Source organism: Aplidium turbinatum, chromosome 3, assembly GCF_918807975.1.
Source record: "Aplidium turbinatum chromosome 3, kaAplTurb1.1, whole genome shotgun sequence".
NCBI classification, from domain to species: domain Eukaryota; kingdom Metazoa; phylum Chordata; class Ascidiacea; order Aplousobranchia; family Polyclinidae; genus Aplidium; species Aplidium turbinatum.
Window position 1 is genome coordinate 15,636,337 of NC_137474.1, and position 22,494 is coordinate 15,658,830.

The 22,494-nt window shown below is 37.3% G+C and overlaps 3 protein-coding genes across 4 annotated transcripts; 1 reads left to right on the plus strand and 2 right to left on the minus strand.

The window, feature by feature from the left end:
* Nucleotides 1-542: 542 nt before the first annotated feature.
* On the plus strand, nt 543-9,391 carry LOC145766313 (gamma-aminobutyric acid receptor-associated protein). Its single transcript, XM_082577994.1, has 4 exons — nt 543-837; nt 5,809-5,887; nt 6,318-6,436; nt 7,888-9,391. Exons 1-4 carry the CDS (start codon nt 748-750, stop codon nt 7,957-7,959), a joined length of 360 nt encoding a protein of 119 aa, XP_082434120.1. The 5' UTR covers nt 543-747; the 3' UTR covers nt 7,960-9,391.
* On the minus strand, nt 2,341-3,840 carry LOC145765947 (uncharacterized). The gene is made up of 2 exons (XM_082577606.1): nt 3,702-3,840; nt 2,341-3,602 (listed from the first exon to the last, which is right to left on the minus strand). Exons 1-2 carry the CDS (start codon nt 3,838-3,840, stop codon nt 2,341-2,343), a joined length of 1,401 nt encoding a protein of 466 aa, XP_082433732.1.
* Nucleotides 9,392-13,556: 4,165 nt separating the features above from the next.
* LOC145767245 (uncharacterized) lies at nt 13,557-20,994 on the minus strand. 2 transcript variants are annotated; one of them, XM_082579034.1, is made up of 11 exons: nt 20,715-20,994; nt 20,402-20,464; nt 19,973-20,102; nt 19,462-19,564; nt 19,026-19,065; nt 18,758-18,858; nt 16,510-16,619; nt 15,935-16,016; nt 15,697-15,869; nt 14,664-15,067; nt 13,557-14,194 (listed from the first exon to the last, which is right to left on the minus strand). In XM_082579034.1, exons 1-11 carry the CDS (start codon nt 20,773-20,775, stop codon nt 14,064-14,066), a joined length of 1,398 nt encoding a protein of 465 aa, XP_082435160.1. In that variant the 5' UTR covers nt 20,776-20,994; the 3' UTR covers nt 13,557-14,063. The 2 variants fall into 2 exon arrangements, with proteins under 2 accessions (XP_082435160.1, XP_082435161.1); XM_082579035.1 differs by having other exon boundaries at nt 14,657-15,067.
* Between the last annotated feature and the right edge of the window lie 1,500 nt (nt 20,995-22,494).

Sequence of the window (22,494 nt, forward strand, 5' to 3'; positions counted from 1 at the left end):
GATAAATAAACGATTGATTGAACCCCTTGACCTCCCTTCTCAACGCTACTGGTTGTTTGTAACTGCTGTTAAAGAAAAAGATGTAGGCCTATCAACAAGTTTGAACCGGTAGCCTAACAAAAGCAATTTTTTATATCATGTTTAGCCTACTTTGAAGAGATTTGCCGCCCTAATCTTTTTGACAAAGCATGTTTTCACAGTGACTGCTTGTGGAAAAAATAAACTTTATTTAGTGTCGTAAGCTAGCACAGTTGAGCACCGTGATCGTCATATGACGCGTTTTTTTGTTTTTTTCTGCTGTTCATGTTATGCCTGAGTTAATTTTGTTCTTAGCGATACATATCTAAAAAATCTATGATATTGTTTTCAAAACTTCCATGAAACTTTTATTTTTTGATAATGCAAAGTTATCATCAACATTTCTAAACAAAAAGAAATAATCTCTTTGTGAACCGCGGATGAATATTTGTGAGGTCATCCCAAATGTCGTTTCGTTTGTTTTTCATTGATTCCTGTGTTATTATTTACTTCCTAAAAGTAGTCAGCTGATCGAATCTGGTGCAATGTAAGATCATCACAATGAATCGTTGGCACTTTGGACATGGAAAAGTTATTTGTGGCTTATCCACCGATTAGTAGAATGTTACTGCAAAATTTTGTCTAGGTTTTTCTATTTGAAGCTTATGATTATTATTTTTTTCTGTAGTTCTGTACCCTAATACATGTAGACCAACATTTGTAAAAAAGATGAAGTGGCAGTATAAAGAAGAACACACTTTTGACAGAAGGAAAGCTGAAGGGGAGAAGATACGAAAAAAGTACCCTGACCGTGTGCCGGTATGGTTTTGTTTAATACCGTAGGTTATATGTTTGCTGTAAGTACGGTAGATTACCATAATATGGTATGTTTTATTTTCATGGAAAGAGAGCGTTGTTCAGTTCAGTTTGTTTTTATTTCTGATCATCACAATGAAAAACAATATATTTCAAACATAGCAGAGGTCTAGAAAATTGTAGAAGTGAAAAAACACAAACGTTACCGGTATAACAGTGTGCTTTTGCATTCCAAGTATTCCAGAACGGCAATATAGTTGACAAACTGATCAGCAGGTAGTGAGGTCCTTTCATTGTTGCCCAGTACATATTTTGCATGTTGTAATATGGATCAGCGGTATGTATTGTCGTATTTTTTATATGTTCCAATTGCTGGATTAATTGGGTCTTGCTGACATTGATTTTATTTTGAGTGTAAGAAGGCTCTGCTGGTATAGACATGTGGAAAGATCGAACAGCACAGTGAAGTTGGCATGCAATTTACAGATTTTAGGAAAATGGAGTTTGTTAGTCATAAGTTTACTTAAAAAAGATAACGTTTAAAGACTGTCAAGAGTGAAATTAGATGGAATCCAACCCTTGTAACTGTGAGATGCGGATTACAATTTGCTGTGTGTGTAGGTAGCCAGTCATTGGAGGGAAGTCTGCAAGCGTAGAAATGTCCTGTTAAGCCTGCTCGTTAATAAGAGATCATGCTTATGAATCCAACTTACACTGCATCATTTTCATGAATACACGATTGATGGATAGACTAGGGTTACCATATTTGAAAAAGCAAAATTCCGGACAGTGCATGACTATTTTCATGAGACCATATATTATGCGCTACCGAAATGCTAAAGCTGCAAACGTTGTACGATACTCATGCTAAAGCGCCAGCTACAGAAATGAAAAGTATTGTCTTTTGTCACGAGCAGAATCTCACACCAGGCAAGGTAAGCACTCTCTAAATATAGCTACGGACCGTCACTGAAAAAAATCTCAACTTCAGAGTGAAAAATAAAAATGAGAATTAGGTTGTGCCGAAAAAGGAACAACAGCAATGCTTAAAACAAATTAAAGACACGCTTGTAAGTCAAGTCACTACAAATTTACTCTTCTGACCATGCATATTTTTCTGAAGATCTAATTCTCTTCAATAGGGCCTTGTGTGATTTCAAAAATGAGAAAAATTCATTACAGCACATATCTTTGAAATTATATTGAAGAGTCAATATGCCTTTCATAGTCGCAACGCTCAACTTGTTTCTTTCTTTAGTCCACTGACTTTGCATCAGTGAAAAGAGTCTCTCTACATTGGCATTGTGGGATGTAACAGCAAAGAAAAACTGTACAATCCTTAAAATTTCTGAGTGGCATGTGATGTTCGTAGACTGATCGAAATATTTGCACCATTTCTTATGCGTTGGCAATTTAATAAATTCTTCGTCCTGTAGGTAACTTTCCACAAACTGCTTCAAGTTACAGATTTGGTCAAAGCACTTTGCATCGTCCACATCAACCCCTTTACCAATCAGATATTCCAGGCAAGGCTCTACAATCTACATCCTTCCAACTTGGTATCTCGTTCAAGGTCATCCATTTGAAACAAGCAAACTCTTCCATTGGTTTCATCCATTTGCACAGGTACTCCAAGCATCTCTCATAGAGGTTTGCAACTTCGGAAAGAAAATTGTTACATTCATCTTCATAACCCTCTTCTCTTTTTTCAACTAAAAGCCTTTTAACCTTCAAGGACATAAAGTTTTCATTCTTCCTTTCCACAAGCACCTTATGAACCAGCTCCAAATTTTCTAGCACTTCTGCAACGGAATTGTTTTCTCTCTCAACTGCTTGAATACGTCCATGAAACACGGACATTAGTGAGTGAATATGCCAAAGGTATAACTCGCTCATTTCATTCTCAAAGAACCGTTTAATAACTATTGGTGGATGTTCTTGTGACAAAAAGTAGGACTTCAGGGGTGAAAACATTTCTAACAATCTTGAAATTCCAGGAAACAAGGAGAGCCAGCGAGTCTTGCTATGAGAGAGAAGTCTCTTGTATTCACAATTTGCAAATTCACAGTATTCTTTTAGTTCTTCAGTTCTAATTGTGTAAATGGAAAAATATTGATATATCTTATTGATATTATTTTCAATATTGATGTTTATTCTTTCAGCCCCATGATGGATACAATTGTTCAAAACGTGTGCTGAACAACCAACCCCAATCAATGATGGGTTTAACATTTTCTTCAACTTTGCAAACACATTGTTTCCTTGCTCATTACGCCGAAGTCCTCCAAACATAGTATTGCAGTTGTCTCCTGTAAATGCCACACATTTTTTGAAAAGCATCCTTTTTTCTAAGGTGTCTTTTACATAAGTGGCTATTGTGTCGGCAGTCTCGTTTGCCTTGTTTGTAAACTCAATCAATTTTGATTGCAAACCACCTTTCCTCCAGCCAAAATATTGAATAACTATAGGAAATACTTTCAGTTCATTGTGATTGCTGCCATCTGTTGCAACGCCAAAATACGCGATATCGTTTTCTTCAAAACTTTTCAGAACAGCATCAATAGAATATTGCGCAAGTACGCTAGTAACAACTTTTTCTGTCTTTGTGCGGCCACTATTAAACTTCTTCGCTACATTAGAATCAGGGAAAATCTTTTTAAGTAAAGCAGATGTACAGTCCATGGACAAAAAGCTATGATGATGCTTAACAGCGTGAAATGCAAGAGTGCCTTCTGCGGCAGTGATTTCATCTTCGCATTTGCTTCCTGCTGTCACAAAATAATTTGTCATTTTCGTTGATGCAACAGTCCCTCTTACTGCTTTGCGATGTTTTTCCGATTGCAGATGTGTGTTTAAATCACCATTACCTTTGTGCACGACAGATATATAGGTTCCTGATGTGCAAACCAAGCATTCTGCCTCATAATCATTCCTGCCTTTTCTAAAACATGGATGTTTTTTTTGCATCTCGTTAGTGAATGTGCACTTTCGTTTAGAATTAGCCATTTGAAATAATATCTTTTTTTATGAACAATAAATACAACCCAACTAAAATGCATAATCTTAAAAACAAAGTAATTAACCACCAGAATAACTGAACCAAATGGTTCCTGACATTTTAAGTAAATCACTAGGCTTCCTCCTCTATGACATTTTAAGTAAATCTCTGATTATATGTGCGAAATCGCCTGCTTTTATAGACTGTTGGAATGTTCTAGTAATTTTCACAGCATGTGATCTATATCTAACCAATTCTGATTCAGCACAACGGTCAATAAGTTTAAGAAAGTTCCAAAGCTCCAGAAAGTTTTAAGCAGTGTTTGCCATCAAGGTTTTATAAAAATAAACTAGATGAAGCTAAAAAAAGACCAGAATAAACCAAATTGAAGCAGAAATACACTAAAAAATAAACCAACATACAGTACTGATAAATCGCATTACGACACATGAAGCTAAACAAAAAAGACCAGAATAAGCCAAATTGAAGCAGAAATAAACTAAAAAATTTGTTCAAGTGAAATAATCACTGCAACGAACCGAATACCTGACGTAAAGTATGTTAAAAAAACAAATTAAAAACCAAAAAAAAAAAGAAAAAGCAAAAATAATAAGCCAAATCGAAAAAAAAATAAACCAAACGGTTGCAAAATAAACCAGATTTGGTTTTAAAATAACTAAAATGGTAACACTGACTTCTAAGTGGTAAACATCATTGATAAGGAAAACGCTCTGTTACATCATAAAACCGTACAACGTCGTAGTAAAAAAAATGCACACGGTACGAAATAACAATGTTCTGGATTGGCAGTGTGCACAGTACGATTGCAGATACAGTAAAATGAGCTGGCTGAGCGAATTTTCTAGGACACCCCTAATTTACAGGATTATTCCCGCAATTTTAATTCCCCCAAAACGCCCATCATAAAATTCCGGACATTTGAACATTTTTTTAAATTCCTCCCGGACGCAAAATTTAACCCGAAATTCCGGACATGTCCGGAATTTTCCGGACGGTATGGCAACCCTAGGATAGACTGCAGTTTCTTTCAAAATATGCTGATGATGTGTTCATCGATTGTGAATATTGATCTGCACCTATCATGTATTATATAATATTTCCTGTGGTAGGCCTATATATTTTTGAACACTTTCACATATGCTGAAACATTTCAAATCCTGTTTGCACTGAAGTGCGTATGAGTGGTATATATAATATCATATATAGGCTATGGGGGCCCAGTAACAAACTTACATTTTGCTTCACGTAATTTCTTAAAAATCAACCTAAATTGTTTATGGCTTCAGGGAAATTATGTTGTTGAAGAAAGGCTATACATAACCCTGTAGGATATTTTTGCATTTAATCCTCGTTTTTGTTGTGGCTTTGTTCTTAAATTGATTGATTGAATCTTATCCTCTAACTGGGAAAGCTTCTTGCACAGCTTAATCTTGGCAGTTTCGCATACTTGTAGAGGCTTTGAATCACTGATGGAGGACAGTCACCGAGATTGACAGAGTAAAGTTTCCGGTGTTGAAGTTTTGTTGCGAGGAATTGTTCCATCTATTATATGCATGCCACTGAATGGAGACTGGAGAGCAGTCCTTAACTGTGTTGCTCAAGTGCACACTCCGAGAGTCAAACCAGCGCCGCTTGATCTTGAAGGTTTTTCGTTCCAGAAGTCACACACTAACCAGTAACCAACTAAGCTATCGGGGTCGGGCGGCTTCCCAATTGAAAGAGCCCAACTTGCCTTAGTTGGTATTGAATAAATTCAATCTTATGCGAGGTTAATCCTTACTTGAAGTTGTGGATGATGTTGAATTAGTTGTAATATTGACACTTAAAAAGTACATACTGTGTGCATGGAACTGTGACAGGGTACCTAGTTTGGACAGTGCAATCGTTCTATAATATATACAATTATACATATTATGTGACGCTGCAATAGTGTTTTAAATTGTGACCTTGTTCAGGTAATTGTTGAAAAGTTACCAAAAGCAAGCATTGGAGATCTTGATAAGAAGAAGTATCTGGTTCCAGCTGAGTTAACAGGTATATACACTATACAGTATATAAGCATTAATAACATCTGCCGTGTTATGCATGTGTGTCTAAAACTGTCTATGGTGTAATGGTGTATGGCTGGAATGTAAACCATGGAACTGAATGAACACTTCATACTTAGCTAATTTCAGTTAACACTTGTTTTGTTAATGCTCTGACTTGCAATAATTTTTTTTCATCATATATAATATATATATTGGATAATAATGGATAAATATTTGAATAATACTTGTGGCAATAGTGACTATGTTTGTTGATTTAGAAGAAACATTAATTTATTTAGTAGATACGCATCAACAAAATTTAGAATATTATAGCCCTTTTAGAATTTTTACTCTTACAACAGGCCAGTGCATTTTCTGTTAGTCACTAAATACTTAACCGAACAGTAAATTCTATTCTGTCTTTTCAATTGCAGTCGGACAATTTTATTTTCTGATTCGCAAGAGAATCCATCTCCGTTCTGAGGATGCATTGTTTTTTTTTGTAAACAATGTTATTCCACCTACCAGCACTCCTATGGGGCAACTTTATCAGGTAATTTCAATGCTTTATTGATCATGCTCATACCTAGACTTAATTGCTATGTTTTGAGAGCAATTTAAAAATTAGTGCCACTTCAATAAGTTCCAAAGAAAGACCGTGGCCAGTTTATAGTTAACTGTTAATTCTAAGAAATTTATTTTACTGCACATTTTCTTAAAAGACAGTTTAATAATGGTATATGGGATAAAAATTATAAAATTGTAAGCTTAAAGCAAAAGCGGCTTTTTCGGTACCTCGCTCTTGGTTTTGCTTGAATCACTGTGCACAATCATTTTAAGAATATTCAACTCAGAAAAGTATTTCAAATAATGCTAGCATTCAGTGGCGGCTGGTGCTGTTTGTGAGCAGTAGGGCTGCAAACGATTTCGCGGGGGGACTCCCCCCAAAAAATTTGAAAAATTGCATTAAATTTGGTGCGTTTTGAGCATGTTTTTACCCCAAATTTAAAAAAAAATGCATTTAAACTTTGTTGAAAAGTTGATGTATTCTTAAGCTGTATTTAAAAAAAACTAACAGTATTGCTTTGGAGACAAACTTTACTAGTATTGAGCTTAGTCTTGACTAGCCTACAAGGTTCAAGTGATTTTGGATGCCCTAGCACTTCCTATGACCTGTTGAATACCCTAACTCTACAGCTAACACTTCTACATTCATGGCTCATCGCTACCCTGGGATTTAAAAACTAACTTTAAAAAGTCTTTAAAGTTATTCGGTTAGGTGGGGCTGTTTTCCATGCAGCCCCAACAGATTAAAAAATTGCTGCAAAATACCAAAAGAGGTGGAGCTTCAAGGATAATTTTTAGGCAATCAGAGCGCTTGAAATCCAGATTTTCGGGCTGCAAAGACGTTTGCCCAAAATCGGTGTTGCCAAACGAAACTTTTAATATTTATTTTTCGATCCGCAATTTTTAAGTGAAAAAAGTTACCGGGTCGGACAAACACAGAGGAAAACATATTTTCCCTCTTCTCTTTCCTTCAGGTGGGGCTGCAGCCCCATGGCACGATCCGCCACTGCTAGCATTTTTTATTAATGTTCACTTGCAACATTGCCACTACTAACTACCAAGCTACAACTCTGCGAAAACTCACGTTTACTGCGTAAATGACCTGATGAAAGCCCAGACGAGCATTATTACATAGATCAGACAACTTCAAACAAAATTTATTTTACACTGATTGTTTTTTTTAAGAAAAAATGAAACTGACGACATAAAACTAATCGGCTTTGTGTTTTGTTTGCCTTGTTTTTTTATTCGACCTAAAACACTCATTTCGTCACTGCGCATTTCGCAGTTTATCACTGCACAATTTTAGTTCATTGCATAAAGTAGTTACGACAGTTATTACTGGGCCTTAGAATTAACTATGAATTCGTCAATCTGTTTGGTTTTATATTGGAGCTTTTGCAGTAAACATATGACTTCAATTTAAATCTTGTTTAGGAACATCACGAGGAAGATTTTTTCGTCTACATCGCATACAGCGATGAAAGTGTCTATGGAGCCTGTGCCTGATATGAACCATGAACTACAAACTTGACTTTTGGTGAAGTCGGATTCGTTTACGAATCACACTCTTTACCAACTGCTATTCGAAGGCTTATTTTCAAATCAAGCATGCAAGTTGTAGATTGGGTTTTGTGTTCGAATACAAGACCTGAATTATCTTGTTTGAACTCAACTACAGTATTAATTGAATGTATTGTTTGGTCAATCTACGTGAAAATGATAGAGCCTAAAGAAGAGATACCAAACTCATGTTAGTAGGCCTAAGCGTTTAGATAACTAAACTGTTTTCATCATCAGTGCTCCAAGTGGTATTACATTTAATCGAATATTATTAAGTATTATGAATGTTCGATTTGTAGCGTTGATGATGATAAAACTAGTTTTGCTTTCGAAACATTGACTAGCCGAAATGTCTTAACACATTTTCTGCATTGTGTCTCGGCGGATATACAGTATATGATACTTAATCTTATTTCACATCACTTTGTTGTTTCTTTATGTTGGAATCTTATTTACTGTTGTATGTACCTTCTTTTTATGATAAACTACACTCACTCCTTGTAAAAAATAATCTGTACAGCTTCGACGAGACATAGCAATAAGTTAATCCTTCGCGAGAGAAGCATTTGAAGCCTCTTACCCAGAATATGTTGAACGTTGAGGATAGCCTGGTGTTCTTATCTTTATCATTCACCTTGTATTGAAAGATAATTATGGAAAACTCCATGCATGACATTATTCTTTGCACAAGTTGTAAAATCGCAGTTTTATGTTGGGTTCGCTTGGAGGACTGCCGGCTTAAGAGCAGTGAAGCACCTTACTAGAAGGTTGCCGATCACATTTACTTGAGTGACCTACGTTTTTTTCTTGCTGTAAATAACGATTGAAATGCTCACTCTTGAACATAGTAAGTTAGTTATTGAGCACAATTTTAGTTTGTCACAATCGTTGTTGCTATGAATGCAATTTCCACCGGTTTGACCGCCCTGATAGCTCAGTTGGTTAGCCCGTGACTTTATGAACGAAGACACTTCAAGATCAAGCGGCGCTAGTTCGACTCTTCGGGTGTGCGCTTGAGCAACGCACGTTGAGGACTGCTCTCCATTCAGCGGCATGTAATTGATGGATTAATTCCCCTGCAAAAATACTTCAACAATCGGAAACTTCACTCTGTCAATCTCGGTGAATGGGCCTGCGTCAGTTATTCGAAGCCTCTGCAGTCTACAAGTATGCGAAACTGCCAGGATTAAGCTCTCAACAAAGCTTTCCCAGTCAGAGGATAAAGATTTAATCAGTCTCATGGCGACCACTAGATGGTGCCATGCTCCATTGGCAGCTCGATCAGCAAAAATATAATCACCACAGAAGCGACTTTGCTTGGTCAATTAATGTTTTCTTATTTTGGAATGCTCATTATAATAAAAGCATTTACGCTTAAGTTTGTGGCGTCCTTTTGTTGATGATGTGCTCAGCGTTTTTGCTGAGCCGGTTGCTTTGAGTATTGCAATCAACAAATAGTTTTTCTGAGATTCCATCATGTTCTAATTAAGCACACATACGAACGTTTGCATGTATTTTTTTTTTCGCGTTTGCATGTAGCCTCGTATAAGACGGTCTGCTATGCTCGAATTTAACAGCTAAGAAGTTGTATTCTTTACTTTTGTTCCAACGTTTGTGGAGTCGTTGAATGTAATTGTCTTTTGATTTAACTTCACGTCTCATCACAGGTCGCTTCCAGATGTTTAGAATCGAAACCTCCAGTTTCCAGCATTTCCATACGACCAAGCATGTAGTCAACAGAAAGCTATTGTCAAGGTGCCCGAGGGTAATATCCTGAGAAGCTAGACCAAGTAGTAACACGTGACCTAGACCAGATGTCGATGACGAGGCTCGTGTTTCTAATAAACCTCGTGACGAGGAAATACGTCATAAGTTACGTGTAGGCAGCTTGTTTCTTGGAGCAGCGTATTTCACTGTATGTTCCTTATGTCAGCGTAGGGTACATCCCAAAGTTAGGGTTTTTTCGCTTTCATCTAAACCTCAAAATGACAAGTATGTTTTCGGTATGACGGTCAGAAATAAGTTGGACGAAATTTAAAACTTGTCATCAAAGAGTCACAAGGCAACTACACATTTGTGACACTTTTGCTCACAAATATCAAGGAAAGTTCATTCTGTGCGCTGCAATGTCTAGCTAGCAAAGAGCACAGCGGCCCGTTGATTGCCAATTCCTGGTATGATAGGTTTGTCAGCCTTCTTGTTCAACATGATTGAAACCCTGTTAGGTCACACCACAGGCTTTTAAATCATATTCCTGCTTGACATTCAGTAAAGAAATAGATTCAGGGTAGTAATGTACTCGGCTGCACTGAGACGAGAGAGGAATGCAAACCAGCGATATGCTGCAGCGCTATATGATATTATTATGGTAGGTAACAGTTTGAATGAAACGTGGTACCGATTGTTTCAAAACTTAAAATCTTTCGTTTTGGGTTTTGGTTGCACCTGCTCAGTGATTTTAAACTTCAAATCGAAGAATTGGAGTTGAAGGGCGGTTGTATTATGCACCAGCAACGCAACATCAAGTAATGATTCAAATCAACGGAATTGGCAAACACCAACCACCCGTAAACAACTAAACATGGCAAGGCTGCGGTCGCAAAACTATCAAACATACTGGTAACGCAAAAACCTCAAGTTTATCCCAGTCAGCTATTTTTCATTGATTGAATGTTTATAGACGTCGGTGTAGGAACAACCTGATTTGATGACCGGGATGGAGGAAACAATATGCTGACATTCACGAGTCAATCAATACTTTGAACAGCCTGTGGAACGACAAAAGTTTTTTTGAGCGGGACACACATCACGGAAGTGTGGTTCCGGATGAGTTCGTATTGATCTCCGATTACAATAAACATCAATCAGGCTGCAACATTGATAGTATGCGGTCAAGAATGTTTTCAGCTTTGTGCAATCTATGAGCTTTATGAAGAAAACGGAACTTTGGAGATAATCGGATGCTGTTTTAAGAGCTGAGAACATCCAGTTTGCACACGAGACGTTGAATTGAATACAATTTTACTTCATGTTGCAATAGTTACCGCAACGATGAGTCAATGCGGACCGGGTCAGTCCAGTGTGGTTTGTTCTTCCTGCCCGCTACACTATATGGAACGAAAGAGCACCGTAATATCCAAGAAAGTTGACAACAAAATTTAAACAACTGATTAGAACCACAAAGCGTGCGAAATGGTATTTTGAAAGTACTATTTTCAATTAGCCGTCTCTCTGTCAAAACTTTACACAGAAACGTTTTGGAACTTATTTCGTCGAGAGTGTGTAACTCTTGGGGCGTGTAGTAAAAAGTGTGAATTTTTTAATTGCAACCACCAGACGTGTCTATGATGCATACCACGGCATACTGCAAACGTAATCTTCAGCTATCCTATCCAGATTCACGACTACTTGGCCTTTTGTTAAAAAAAGTTTAGTAAGAGACAACGTGATGTGTTCAACAAGGGTGAATCCGCAGGAGCTGCCAAGTAAAAAATTACAACAAATTTGATAAAGCAGCAAAGGGAAAGCTACACAGTTGTTAACTTTGTCAATACAAACGTTATCTTCTGTCGGTAGAGGTTGTCGATGAGCATCAATAACTTCGTTTAACATTAAATAACAACAGAACACAAGATTGGTCTGGAAAGTAACGAGAGGTAAAATAATGAACAACATTTGGCTGAAACGGCCAACAAAGCAATGAGTCTCGTTAAATCTGCTACAAGAGAATCACATTGAAATGTAGCATTGGCAGAATGGTATAAACAGTAAACCTATAAAAACTATGGTAGATGCGAGAATGCTGCTGGAAAATAAAACTTTAAGGGAATTCTTCGATAGAGCAAATGCTGCACAGAACAATGGTCAAAAAATAATTTAATTCTAGCTTGCAAAACGTGAGATATAGTTTTCACTTGGCTAAAATAAGATTGCAGTGCATCAGCGGTTTTGTTTTATGAAAATTTGAATCAATTTTTGCAGCGAAACGCTAAAATCCTGCCAACCATTCCAAACATTACATTATTGATGAGTATAGGCAGTTAGAGTTGGACGATGGCATAATAATGTTGCTGCTTTCGAAAGATGCAAATGCAACGTACTAGTTGATTGTAGTTTCAACTAAAAGCAAAACTGGAAATGTTATAGTGAAACAAATGCAGAAAATAGATGCAACTACACGTAGTACACAATGCAATAGTGTGAAGTTGATACAAAAAATAAGGAAGATTAGAACACAAAACATGTGAATAGAACACACTAGGCCTACTATACGTTCTGAAAAAAATATGAAAAATCAAGTCACAAAAGAACTTAGCTCATTAAGCTAATTTAACGGAAGACAAAACACAGAAGTTTACAATGGATACATTTCCATGAATATTGCAACACGAATTATTTTATACATGATTCTGAATAGGGATAACCAAACCTTTGTCTTTTACCATCACTAACAGAAAGTACATTGTCTTTTATTATTTTTGTTGTGGTGCGTGAAACGTTAGCAAAACGTTACAAACACTTCACGTACGTCTGCTCGCACTTCCTTTACCAGACAAGCATTTGTATAAAAATATTGCAAAGCAATTGATTCCAAAAATAACATTTTTCGTCGTTTTCAAAAATGGATAAACACTTTGGACTTGAAAAGCAATTTCCATTAGGGAACGTTCAAATATTATGTAACGCCTTTTTTCCGAATTTTGGACCCCCCCTTCCCCCATGTAACGTTTTTTAACCCCCCTCCCCCATGTAACCCTTTTTCACTACGAATTCAGCACAAAAAACTACTATTCCGTACTCGAAAGCGTTACGTAACGTTTTGCTTGAACCCCCTTCCCCCGATGTGACGCTAACGTAACGCTTTGCATACCCCCCCCCCCCCCGAAGGAGTTACGTAATATTTGAACGTTCCCTTATATTACCCTAAATTTAGAGAAATGGTGAAGCTAATAATTGGCTATGTTTTGAGTGAAGCTCTTTCACACCCACCGAAAATACCACAACAACCGTTGCATGTAAACATCACGGGTGATTTTTAAGAATCTTTTTTAAATTTTCACGCCAAATATTTGAAATTCATTGTAGTGTATGCTCTAATGCCAAGTTGTAAGAGGGAACTCTTCGGTTGTGAAAGTAGTAAGTGTCATAGTGCAGGTCATCCATGACCCTGTCGAGGAGTTGGCTACAAACGGAAGTGAATCGAATCATCACAAAACTGAAGGCAAAATTTTGCTTCATAAGCTAAACAGGAGATTTTAGATTAGAAGATGCAAAAACTATATTCGCTTCTGGCTTATCCGCCAGACTAGAAGAGTCACTTGTCAAAATGTTGTAGTTTTCACAGGCTTATGTAAGAGCAGTGGCATTGGGTTTGAACAAAATTAAGGTTAAGCGATTGATTGAGTTTCGCTTTTAGCAGCATGATCGTTACTTACTTCACAGTGTAGATTCTAACGATCTGTATTAGCCTGATGCTGCGGGTTCGTGGTGGATCCACCACGAATCCGCAGCATCAGGCTAATACAGATCGTTAGAATCTACACTGTGAAGAAAGTTAAGGTTTCTTGACAAAAATCTTCTAACAAAGCGACAAAATGTTGGCGAATGGAGATGTGCCCTTCAACTGTGGACATAAAACGTAGTTTCGCATCCCGCAATGTCATATCTCTGGCTGAACGTTTTTCGTAGGGACATAAATATAACGCGCAGCTACGCTTTTCCGGCAACAGCAGAAGAGTTAATTGCCAATTTTTACGCCTCGCTATTGGCTTGTGTTCAATAAACAACCTTAAATTACTTTAAAATTAACTTCACTCAATTTATATAACCCATAAAAGTACATTAATTTGTAAATGAAAAAACGTAATCCTTTCAGTGTTACGGATGTAGTTTCGCATCCCTATGATCTAAAATCCCTTGCTTTTTGACACACAATAGCACAAAACAGGTATATGAGCAAACGACGGAATAAAGAGACCAATCACTTTTGCATTAACCAGTACAAGATCAGGAATGACCTTTACAAATATGATTTGACACAAAATTGGAATTTATTGCTGCTTGCAGTCCCCTTTATTTTTCCGCTTCGCACTTTCCCGAAAATTAGGATCTCTGTTCCAGGCTTCTTGCTCCGTCAAGCGGGCAAATCCTTCACCGTAGGTGATGTCATCGCCAGAATGACCTGCGTAGTGTCAACAGTTACAAAACCGTTTCAATCATCTAATTCAAACCAGATAGACCTTTTAAGTTACTTGAAAACTTTAGCAGTCCAAGTTGACAAGCCATGAGTTTACTCTTTCCTGTGTTAAACAAAAAATTCAAATAATTTCATTCAGAGTTTGAAACCCAAAATGTTATTTCATTGCATCAAACTTGGCAATTAAAAAGTAGCACGGTGTAACACCTTTTGCATCAAACATAAATTGTCTTCAGAATGAAATGAAATTTTAAGCGTTGAAGAAAATTAACGAATAACCGCTACACCAACATTTCGCTTGCAAGTAAGCAATCATTTTTTTGCTGAACAAACGCGAACAACCAAATGCAAAGTTGAACGCACATGGCATTGCTGCCAATGCTTTCATTAAAAACTTTATTCAAACAGAACGACTAAATGAAATCATGGTAACTGCAATTTGAACACCTTTTACCCGGAGCAGCGCTTGCTCCATGTGGGAATCTCTTCCAGGGATTGTCAGAATCATCGGCATCTCCTGATCCCTCACTTCTGTGACCTCTTGAAGAAGATCGTTCAGATGGCGGATCATGCAGGCGATCATGTTGTCTTTGATCAACATGCTCCCGGGATCTGCTCTTCCCTGGAGATCTTTGACGACGATCATGTCTCTGATCGGAAGACTCACTGTGCTTGTGAGAATTCCTTAAATCGCGACTTCTAATATAGTCTGGATGATCTCGAGAAGTGGAGGAAGTTGGAGGATTGTGATCCTTGGGCTGAGGAGGTCTTCGAGGTCGGTCACTGCTTGAGTGATGATCGGTGTGATGCTGCAAAGGTTGCTCCCTAGCAGAGCGCCGTTGTTGTTGATCAAGAGGACTAAAAATAATGTTAAATGTGATAACGGTTCAATTGGACGCATCAAAAAGTTACTTTAGTTCTAGCAAAATTATTAAACTTGGTTTCCTATCGTGCCTGGTGACTATGGAACAACAGAAGTGGTTTTGTTCATCTGTTCCAGTTTTCTGTGATTATTGTTAGAGACAACTGGTCTGTATTATCCGTGTACAGCTATCGAACGCTGCCTTGGCCCTTCAAGTCCTTGATCTTTGTTTGTTATCGTCATGTTTTTGTTCACGGCTTTAAACTTTTTCACGACGGTGTCGAAAAAAGCGAAATTAGTGTGGTTCAAGTGTAAAAAAGTAATCCCATACACAATTACTGAGCTTTGGATAAGCTTCTCATCACACTATACCTTCAGCACTAACGAGAGTAGGGTGGCCAATTTCTTTCCTTCAGCCGCCTTTCCTTTATCAACTACGCCTACCAAATTTATTACACCCTGGGTAGATGTGAGCGGTGTCTATCACCAACCAGCTTAAGCTGAGTGTTCAACCAGGTTTGAGTTATTGGAAAGCCTTATATGCTGCGTCATTCCACCCTCCTACTTCAAGTGTGCAAGCCTTATTAGATTTGTTGATAAGTTTTATCACAAATTATCCACTCACATCTCTGTCGACCGAACCGGAACAGCTCTTGAGACTGCTTCACCACCTCTCTCCTGGGGTTGAGGAGGTCTTTTAGGACCTTTTTTCGATGATCTCCTCATCTCAGGAGGATCATAGTGGCGACAATCATCAACATCAGGTGGAGGATATCTTGAATGTGGTTCCCCCCGTGGCTGAAGAGTTAAAATATTATTATCCACAGAATAAAAGTGAATTTCTTTAACTCTCATCAGCTCACCTGCTTTCCTGACTTCTTCTTTTTTCTTCCTTCTTGCTCTGCCATCCATTCCGCTTCCTCCATTTCTTTCTCGTGAATGAATCTGCATGCAGCCAATGCAAGTTATGAGACACCTTGTTGCACACAAAGTCATATAATCAAAATGCTTTTGTCACAATGAGACAAGTATGGAATGATTTTTAGGTTACTTTTCCAGCAATAATACAGATAACTTTTTTAATTGACAAAGAGTACAAAATTAGAAAATATTTTAAATACAATGCTACTTAACTAAAAAAAACTGTTCATATTTTGATCAATGCTAAATATAGTCTAAATTCTAGTCAATAGTAGATTTTGCTTTAAATGCAAAAATCTGGGTTTAGAAAAATCATCCATCAATTTAAAATCAGCCTCATGTTAAGACAGCAACCAAGCCAACCATGAAGCCAAGTAATATCACAACCTGGTCATCTCAACAAATGCACGTGAATTAAATGTACGGTAAGTAGTAAAAGTACGCATCATTTGATAAGATTTTTGACAACCATGAACAGAATTAAGTTATGTAAGTGTTAGCAGCCAGAACATCACACCTGGCTAACTCAGCATCTTGCATCTCGATGACTGTTTTAATGTGCTCCTTGTTATCGGACTTTTGCTTCAACCTTTCTTTTTCCTGCTCCTGCAAACGCCTGGCCAATTCCTGGAAAATTGTTCAGTGTTCAAAGTACAACGTCTGATCCAACATAATACATTTAAATTATGAAACTAAAAAACTGGGCGATTAGATTAGTCAATTGTTTCACATTATTAACGACAATCAAAAATTAAAATAATAACGTTTCTGTAGTCTTTTCTTTAGTTGTAAAAGTAGTGACAATGTCATCATCCATGTTGCTTCCAAGAAGCCTGGTCTTTATCTCGAAACATCAGGAACATAAAAATACTCTAATTCAGGGGTCCGCAAATACTTTTTGGTGCGACCCAAAAAGCAATCGTTCGAAATCTATGCGACGCAAACGTTTCGGAAGTATATAGTTTTGCACAAAACACTTTGCAAATTAATATCAATTCCAATGCGATCGTCCCCGCTTATTAAGGCCACATCGGGACCGGACGATTTTGGCTTATGCGGGGGACAATTTGCTACCACTCCTATACCTTCAGTAATTCCGGAATGGACCAAATTGGGCTTAATAAGCGGGTGGACCTATTTACCGTGGGCTTTGTCGTCGTCGTGCAAGCCTCTGGGGCCGAGGGTCTACTCTATCCTTTTACCACCCCAGACTCAAGATGTTCCCGGACTACACTGGAAGGCTACTAGAGAGCAGCCAGTCTTTAGTTTCATCATCCATGACACGCAGACCTTCCACTCCGTTAGGTGGCTTGAAGATGATACAGTCATTGATGATGTGGTCTGCGGTCTGTTCCTCGGCACCACATTTATAGGAGGAGGAAGAGGCCAATTCCCCAATGGCGCATGGTTGAGCGGAAAAGCCCGACGCCCGTACGAAGACGGTTGAGACGCACCCATGCTTGTCTTTGTAGTGTCAGGCCGATGGGGCATGTGTCGCCTGTGTCAGCTTCGGGGATGAACGAATGGAGTCTGGTGGTACTTCGTACTTGACTTCCCTTCAGAATTTCATTTATAATCCGCCCAAGTAGCCGCAGAGATGAAGTTCATCTGCTTCGTTGATCAGAGTTGATCGGCTGGCACGAATAGGTGTCTTGATTTGGGGGAGCAGAGATCTTGTGGTGGAGAAGATGGTTAGGCTCTAGTGCCCGTCGGCCAAGAAACAGAGTGGCTTCTTCACGACGAAGCTCAGCAGGTTGAATGCCAGTGAGAATGGCAAAATTGTCCAATGGTGTGGGACGCATGCATCTGGTAACTGTGCGCAGGGGGCGCTGTTTATAGTGTTTATGGCAGTGTCGATGTTACGGCAGTTATCACTGCAGCACCAAACAGGTGCACAGTACTCTGCTGAAGAGTAGACAAAGGCTAAGGCTGCTATACGCAAAGTGTCAGCCCTCGCCCCCCAGCTAGAGCCTGCCAGGCGCTTGAGTAGTGCAGCGTGGGATGTCATTTTTTTGCGCAGTGACACCAAATGGTGGCGGTATGTGTACGATCTGTCTAATGTCACCCCAAGGTATTTTGGTTCGGGGCAGAAGGACAGAGGTTTTCTATTGTTCTGAACATGTAGCTCATGATCAGCTTTCCGATTGTGTAGGTGGAAAGCTTCCGCCAAAGTTTTGGTTTCTCTGAGTTTCAGTTGCCAGTTTTGGAGATAAGCTGAGAGAGTTTTCATGCCCAGGCTCAAGCTGTCTTCCAGGCTAGCCTATATCATATAACCGTGGGCTTAACTACTGTACTACAATCGAAAGTATAAATTTTCTTGTAGCCTACCAAATTGTACGAAACTCAGCACATCAAAGACTATATGATTGTATTTATTTTTGCCATACAAGTTATATTTATGGTAAGTTTAAACCGTTTTGCGACCCACTGTGGATGGTCTCGCGACCCAAATTTGGGTCGTGACCCACTATTTGCGGACCCCTGCTCTTATACATAACTAAGGTAAAGCACAAAGATACCAAGTAAAATTATTTTAATACAGTATATAATCTGAACACCTAAGATGTAAAACTAGTTCAAAAAGATGAAGCCCTCTAAAACAAGCTGGTAACACTTAAACTGAATAGTTTTTGTCACGTAAAAGTTTCTATTTGAATAAGATAGTGACCCGTGTTTATGGCAATGAAAGTTTCAATCACAAATTATACAAGTTTTCGAACCTGGCTTATTTTATTTACTTGACAAATGAAATCACAATTACTCACTTCATCTGATGCCGGATGTCGCCTCTCCCTGCCCCCACTAAATACTCTCATGTCAGCCATTTGTGCAGCTAGACGTTGGTCTTGCTCTTGCTGCCTTAAGTCTGCAAGTATTCAATTTTGAAAATTCTATACATATTAGAAGTTCTTCTAATCACAACACACAAGTCTTCTGTTAAGTATCTTAAATACAATAAGATATTGTTCAACCTTCAATATTGAAAAAACAATATTACACTAAATAAGCAAATTAACATTTCACAAAACTCACAATGTCGCTTTTCTCTTTCTGTTAGTTTCCTTGCAATTTCCTGTAGAAAAACAAAAAAGATTAACATGGAATAAATGCAACAGCAAATAACCTCAAAATAACAGAAAAACAATTTATAAACTGTTTAATGTAAAGAAGGATGTTTGAATTCATGTGCAGTATTATCTATTTATTATCGGTTGTGGTGATAATCACTTTTAACAAGCAGTAATGTTAACTTTATTCTTTTAAAAGTTATACAGGTGACAAAACATTCTGTTGCGAGTCATATTGGTGATGATACAGCAGCCCTAAAATACAGAAAGGTAAAAAAATGAAATTGGTAATACAGCCAACTAATGATACTGCTCAATCTACACATATCATATTACCACAGTAGAAGAAAAAATAATTGGTGTATAGCCTAAATTATTTTAATTCAAAGTTATGTAGTTACATTATCTCGTATTTCTTTTCTCTTTCTTTCCTCTTCTTCTTTGACATGGTTCTGAACAAGCTCCTCTTGGATTTCTTCTGCAAGCTGGCCATCTAGATCTTTCCTGAAGTTTTAGAAGGCTACAGTTAGACCTAGTTGTTTTTAAATGAAAAGTTGATTTTTCAAAGAATACTCATTATAGCCACAATAATAAATTTCTGAACCTTGCTATGATACAACTGACTTTAAATGCAAAGAATAAAGATAGGAAAGACATAAAAAAAACATATCTCTATATTTATATGATATTTCAAAACATCATTAAATTTCCTATTAACTTTCGGTTGTGTGCTCTTGGTAGCCTGAAGTAGACACTCTAACTACTCAGTCTATTTATTATTGGTATATACCAGAAAGAAATATGCATTAGCCTACATAGTGCTGGTATCCGTGGCGATAAGTTACAATGAGACCACCATGCAATAAAATAGCAAATATTGATAGAAAATGTGCATGATAATCAAGTTCTCACAATTCTTCTTGTTCATCAAGTGTTAATATCCGTGCTTTTCTGTCTTCTTCATCTTGTAAATCTTTTGCTGTTTTGATATCTCCCATTACAGTTCGACGTTGCACAACATTTTGTGCATGATGATGTTCAACTATAAAGAACATTAATGAATTTAGATTTATTTGTCTTTTACAGCACATGCATAGGGCAGGGCTATTTACTTAAATATTAATAAGTTTCTTAGGTTTTAAGTCAACATAACATACGGTAACATGAGTCCAGTAAACCTTTTTTCCAACACTACAACAAAGTGGGAAGCTGAATATCCACATAAACTCAATTACAAGCTGTTCGTTAACAGTGCTCAGCAATTACATTACAACAACAAATTTAATAAAGATACAACAAAAAAACAAAATTACTAAAAAAGAATATAAACAATTATCATACTTTCTCGTTCTTGTAAATAGTGTGCTAATGCTCCATCCTCAATGACTCTGTATTCAGCCACAGCTGAAAAATAAAAATAATTAACATAAATAACAAACATAAGTTGGCAATTTTGTTCACAATAAGTCAAAACAAGAAACACGTGCGTGAAAGCCTTTTTGGTATTGTCATAATATTAACACAAAGTTTCTACAAGGAGGCAAACTTCTAAAATAAAATTCAATGAATTTTCATAATTGAACGTCTTCAATACAACAGTTGTAATTGTTGAATTTACCGGTACCAAATAAAGAAATGCATTAAACTAACATACCTTCATTTACTGGTTTAAGTGGATCATATTCAATTTTACTTCCATTACTTGCAGACGCCATCTTTAATGCACAAGCAAAAAGGCTAGATGCCAACCTATTAATTATCTTTGCAAATTTTACACTTCTTTTCTCACTGGGTTAGTGATCTTGTAATGCCAGGCTATGGTTTTGGAAAATTTTCAAAATTGAAAAAATAAGCTGCTAAACGCTGTTAACTCTATAACTAACTAGAATTACAAAAAAACTAGTATACAAAAAATTTCATGAAAAGGAGGCCCATCTCATTCAATCTACAAAGATCAGAAATGTGTCAGGTATGCGAAAGTGACATGATATAGCTTTCAAAGAGGTTCCACCATCAATCAAAAATATATTAACGTGTTTTCACTTGATCAAAGTTAAGAACATCTGTCTCGCAGTTACCTCAAGGAGTCACTCACTTACTCACTTCACTGTTCCAAAATTACTATTTGCTAAAATTGCTACGATACATCTTGAAGTGAAGGAGTCAAAGAAAAACAATGATCGATGCAGTGTTGCCAAAATTTTCAAGATAAATGCAACACTCCCCTTCTGCTTATTGAGCTTGATATAAGTATTGTTTTATTGTATAATCATGGATTTATTTGGCGTGTTATCCTCTATTTTTTCCAGCGCAATTTATTGATAGTGTTTGTGTAAATCGATTTTGGTACACACGTAGCCTATTTCTGCAATAGATTGAGTTTCCCTTTCAGCAACATGATAATTTTTTTCTTTAGAAATGTAGATGCAAGGGCCTATTTTTATTGTGATAGGCTATAATAGGATTAGCCAATCATAGTCAAGAAATTATTTGTGATGGAACTAAAAAGGTAGTTGAATAAAGTAGTTGAGTTGGAATGAGTAGTTGAAATGAAATTTTTATCTTGTTCTACACTTCTACAATACCGTATGCTTATAAGCCTAGTAGGACTGTCTGACCGAGAGAGCTTAATCCTGGCAGTTTTGCATATTTTGTAGAGATTTGTATTTAAACTACTGACGCAGGACGGTCACCAAGATTGACAGAGTGTCCGTCCCGATAGCTCTAGCTCAGTTGGTTAGATCGTGACTTCATGAACGAAGAAGCTTCAAGATCAAGCGGCGCTGGTTCCAGTCTCAGGGGTTGCGCTTGAGCAACGCATTCTAAGGACTGCTCTCCATTCAGCGGCATCTAAAGGATGAAATAATTTCCCAACAACAAGACTTCAACAATCGGAAACTTCACTCTGTCAATCTCGGTAACCAGCCCTGCGGCAAAAAGCCTATGCGAAACTACCAGGAATAACTTTATCTAGGCTTTGTCTTTTGTTTCGCTTGATTTACTGTCATTTGCAATATTGTATATCAAGTTGGGGAAAGGACTGTAACAGTGTAGGCTACTGGATCCATTAATAAAATTACAAAAAAAAGGTTATCAGAATAGTTACGAAACAAAACTACTATGCTCACACTAATTCTTTATTTTTCAAAATGAACATCTTGAAACTAAAAGACATACATAACATTGAAATAAAAAAACATATGAATCAGTAGGCTATCCGTCTACGTATTGTGATTTATTTACCAATGCTTCATCCATTCATCAGCATAACACAAGATATCAAACAAGCAACAACTATTTTATAAATAGATCAAACACAGAATTTGGCAAAAAGTCCATGCAGGTATTGGGACCAATGGTCTGGTCAGAGGTTCCAAGTAGGCTAAAAAACATCATTTCATTGTTTCAAAAAACAGATCAAAACGATAATTTTA

Coding starts and splice junctions, on each gene's coding strand:
- LOC145766313 (XM_082577994.1), top strand. CDS start 748: ATGAAGTGGCAGTATAAAGAAGAACACACTTTTGACAGAAGGAAAGCT. Junction 5,888..6,317: donor GGTTCCAGCTGAGTTAACAG/GTATATACACTA, acceptor TTTCAATTGCAG/TCGGACAATTTTATTTTCTG. Junction 6,437..7,887: donor CTATGGGGCAACTTTATCAG/GTAATTTCAATG, acceptor AATCTTGTTTAG/GAACATCACGAGGAAGATTT.
- LOC145765947 (XM_082577606.1), bottom strand. CDS start 3,840: ATGGCTAATTCTAAACGAAAGTGCACATTCACTAACGAGATGCAAAAA. Junction 3,603..3,701: donor TATATCTGTCGTGCACAAAG/GTAATGGTGATT, acceptor ATTTTGTGACAG/CAGGAAGCAAATGCGAAGAT.
- LOC145767245 (XM_082579034.1), bottom strand. CDS start 20,775: ATGGCGTCTGCAAGTAATGGAAGTAAAATTGAATATGATCCACTTAAA. Junction 20,465..20,714: donor ACTTAAACCAGTAAATGAAG/GTATGTTAGTTT, acceptor TTTATTTTTCAG/CTGTGGCTGAATACAGAGTC. Junction 16,620..18,757: donor GACATCCGGCATCAGATGAA/GTGAGTAATTGT, acceptor ACAATTTTCCAG/GAATTGGCCAGGCGTTTGCA.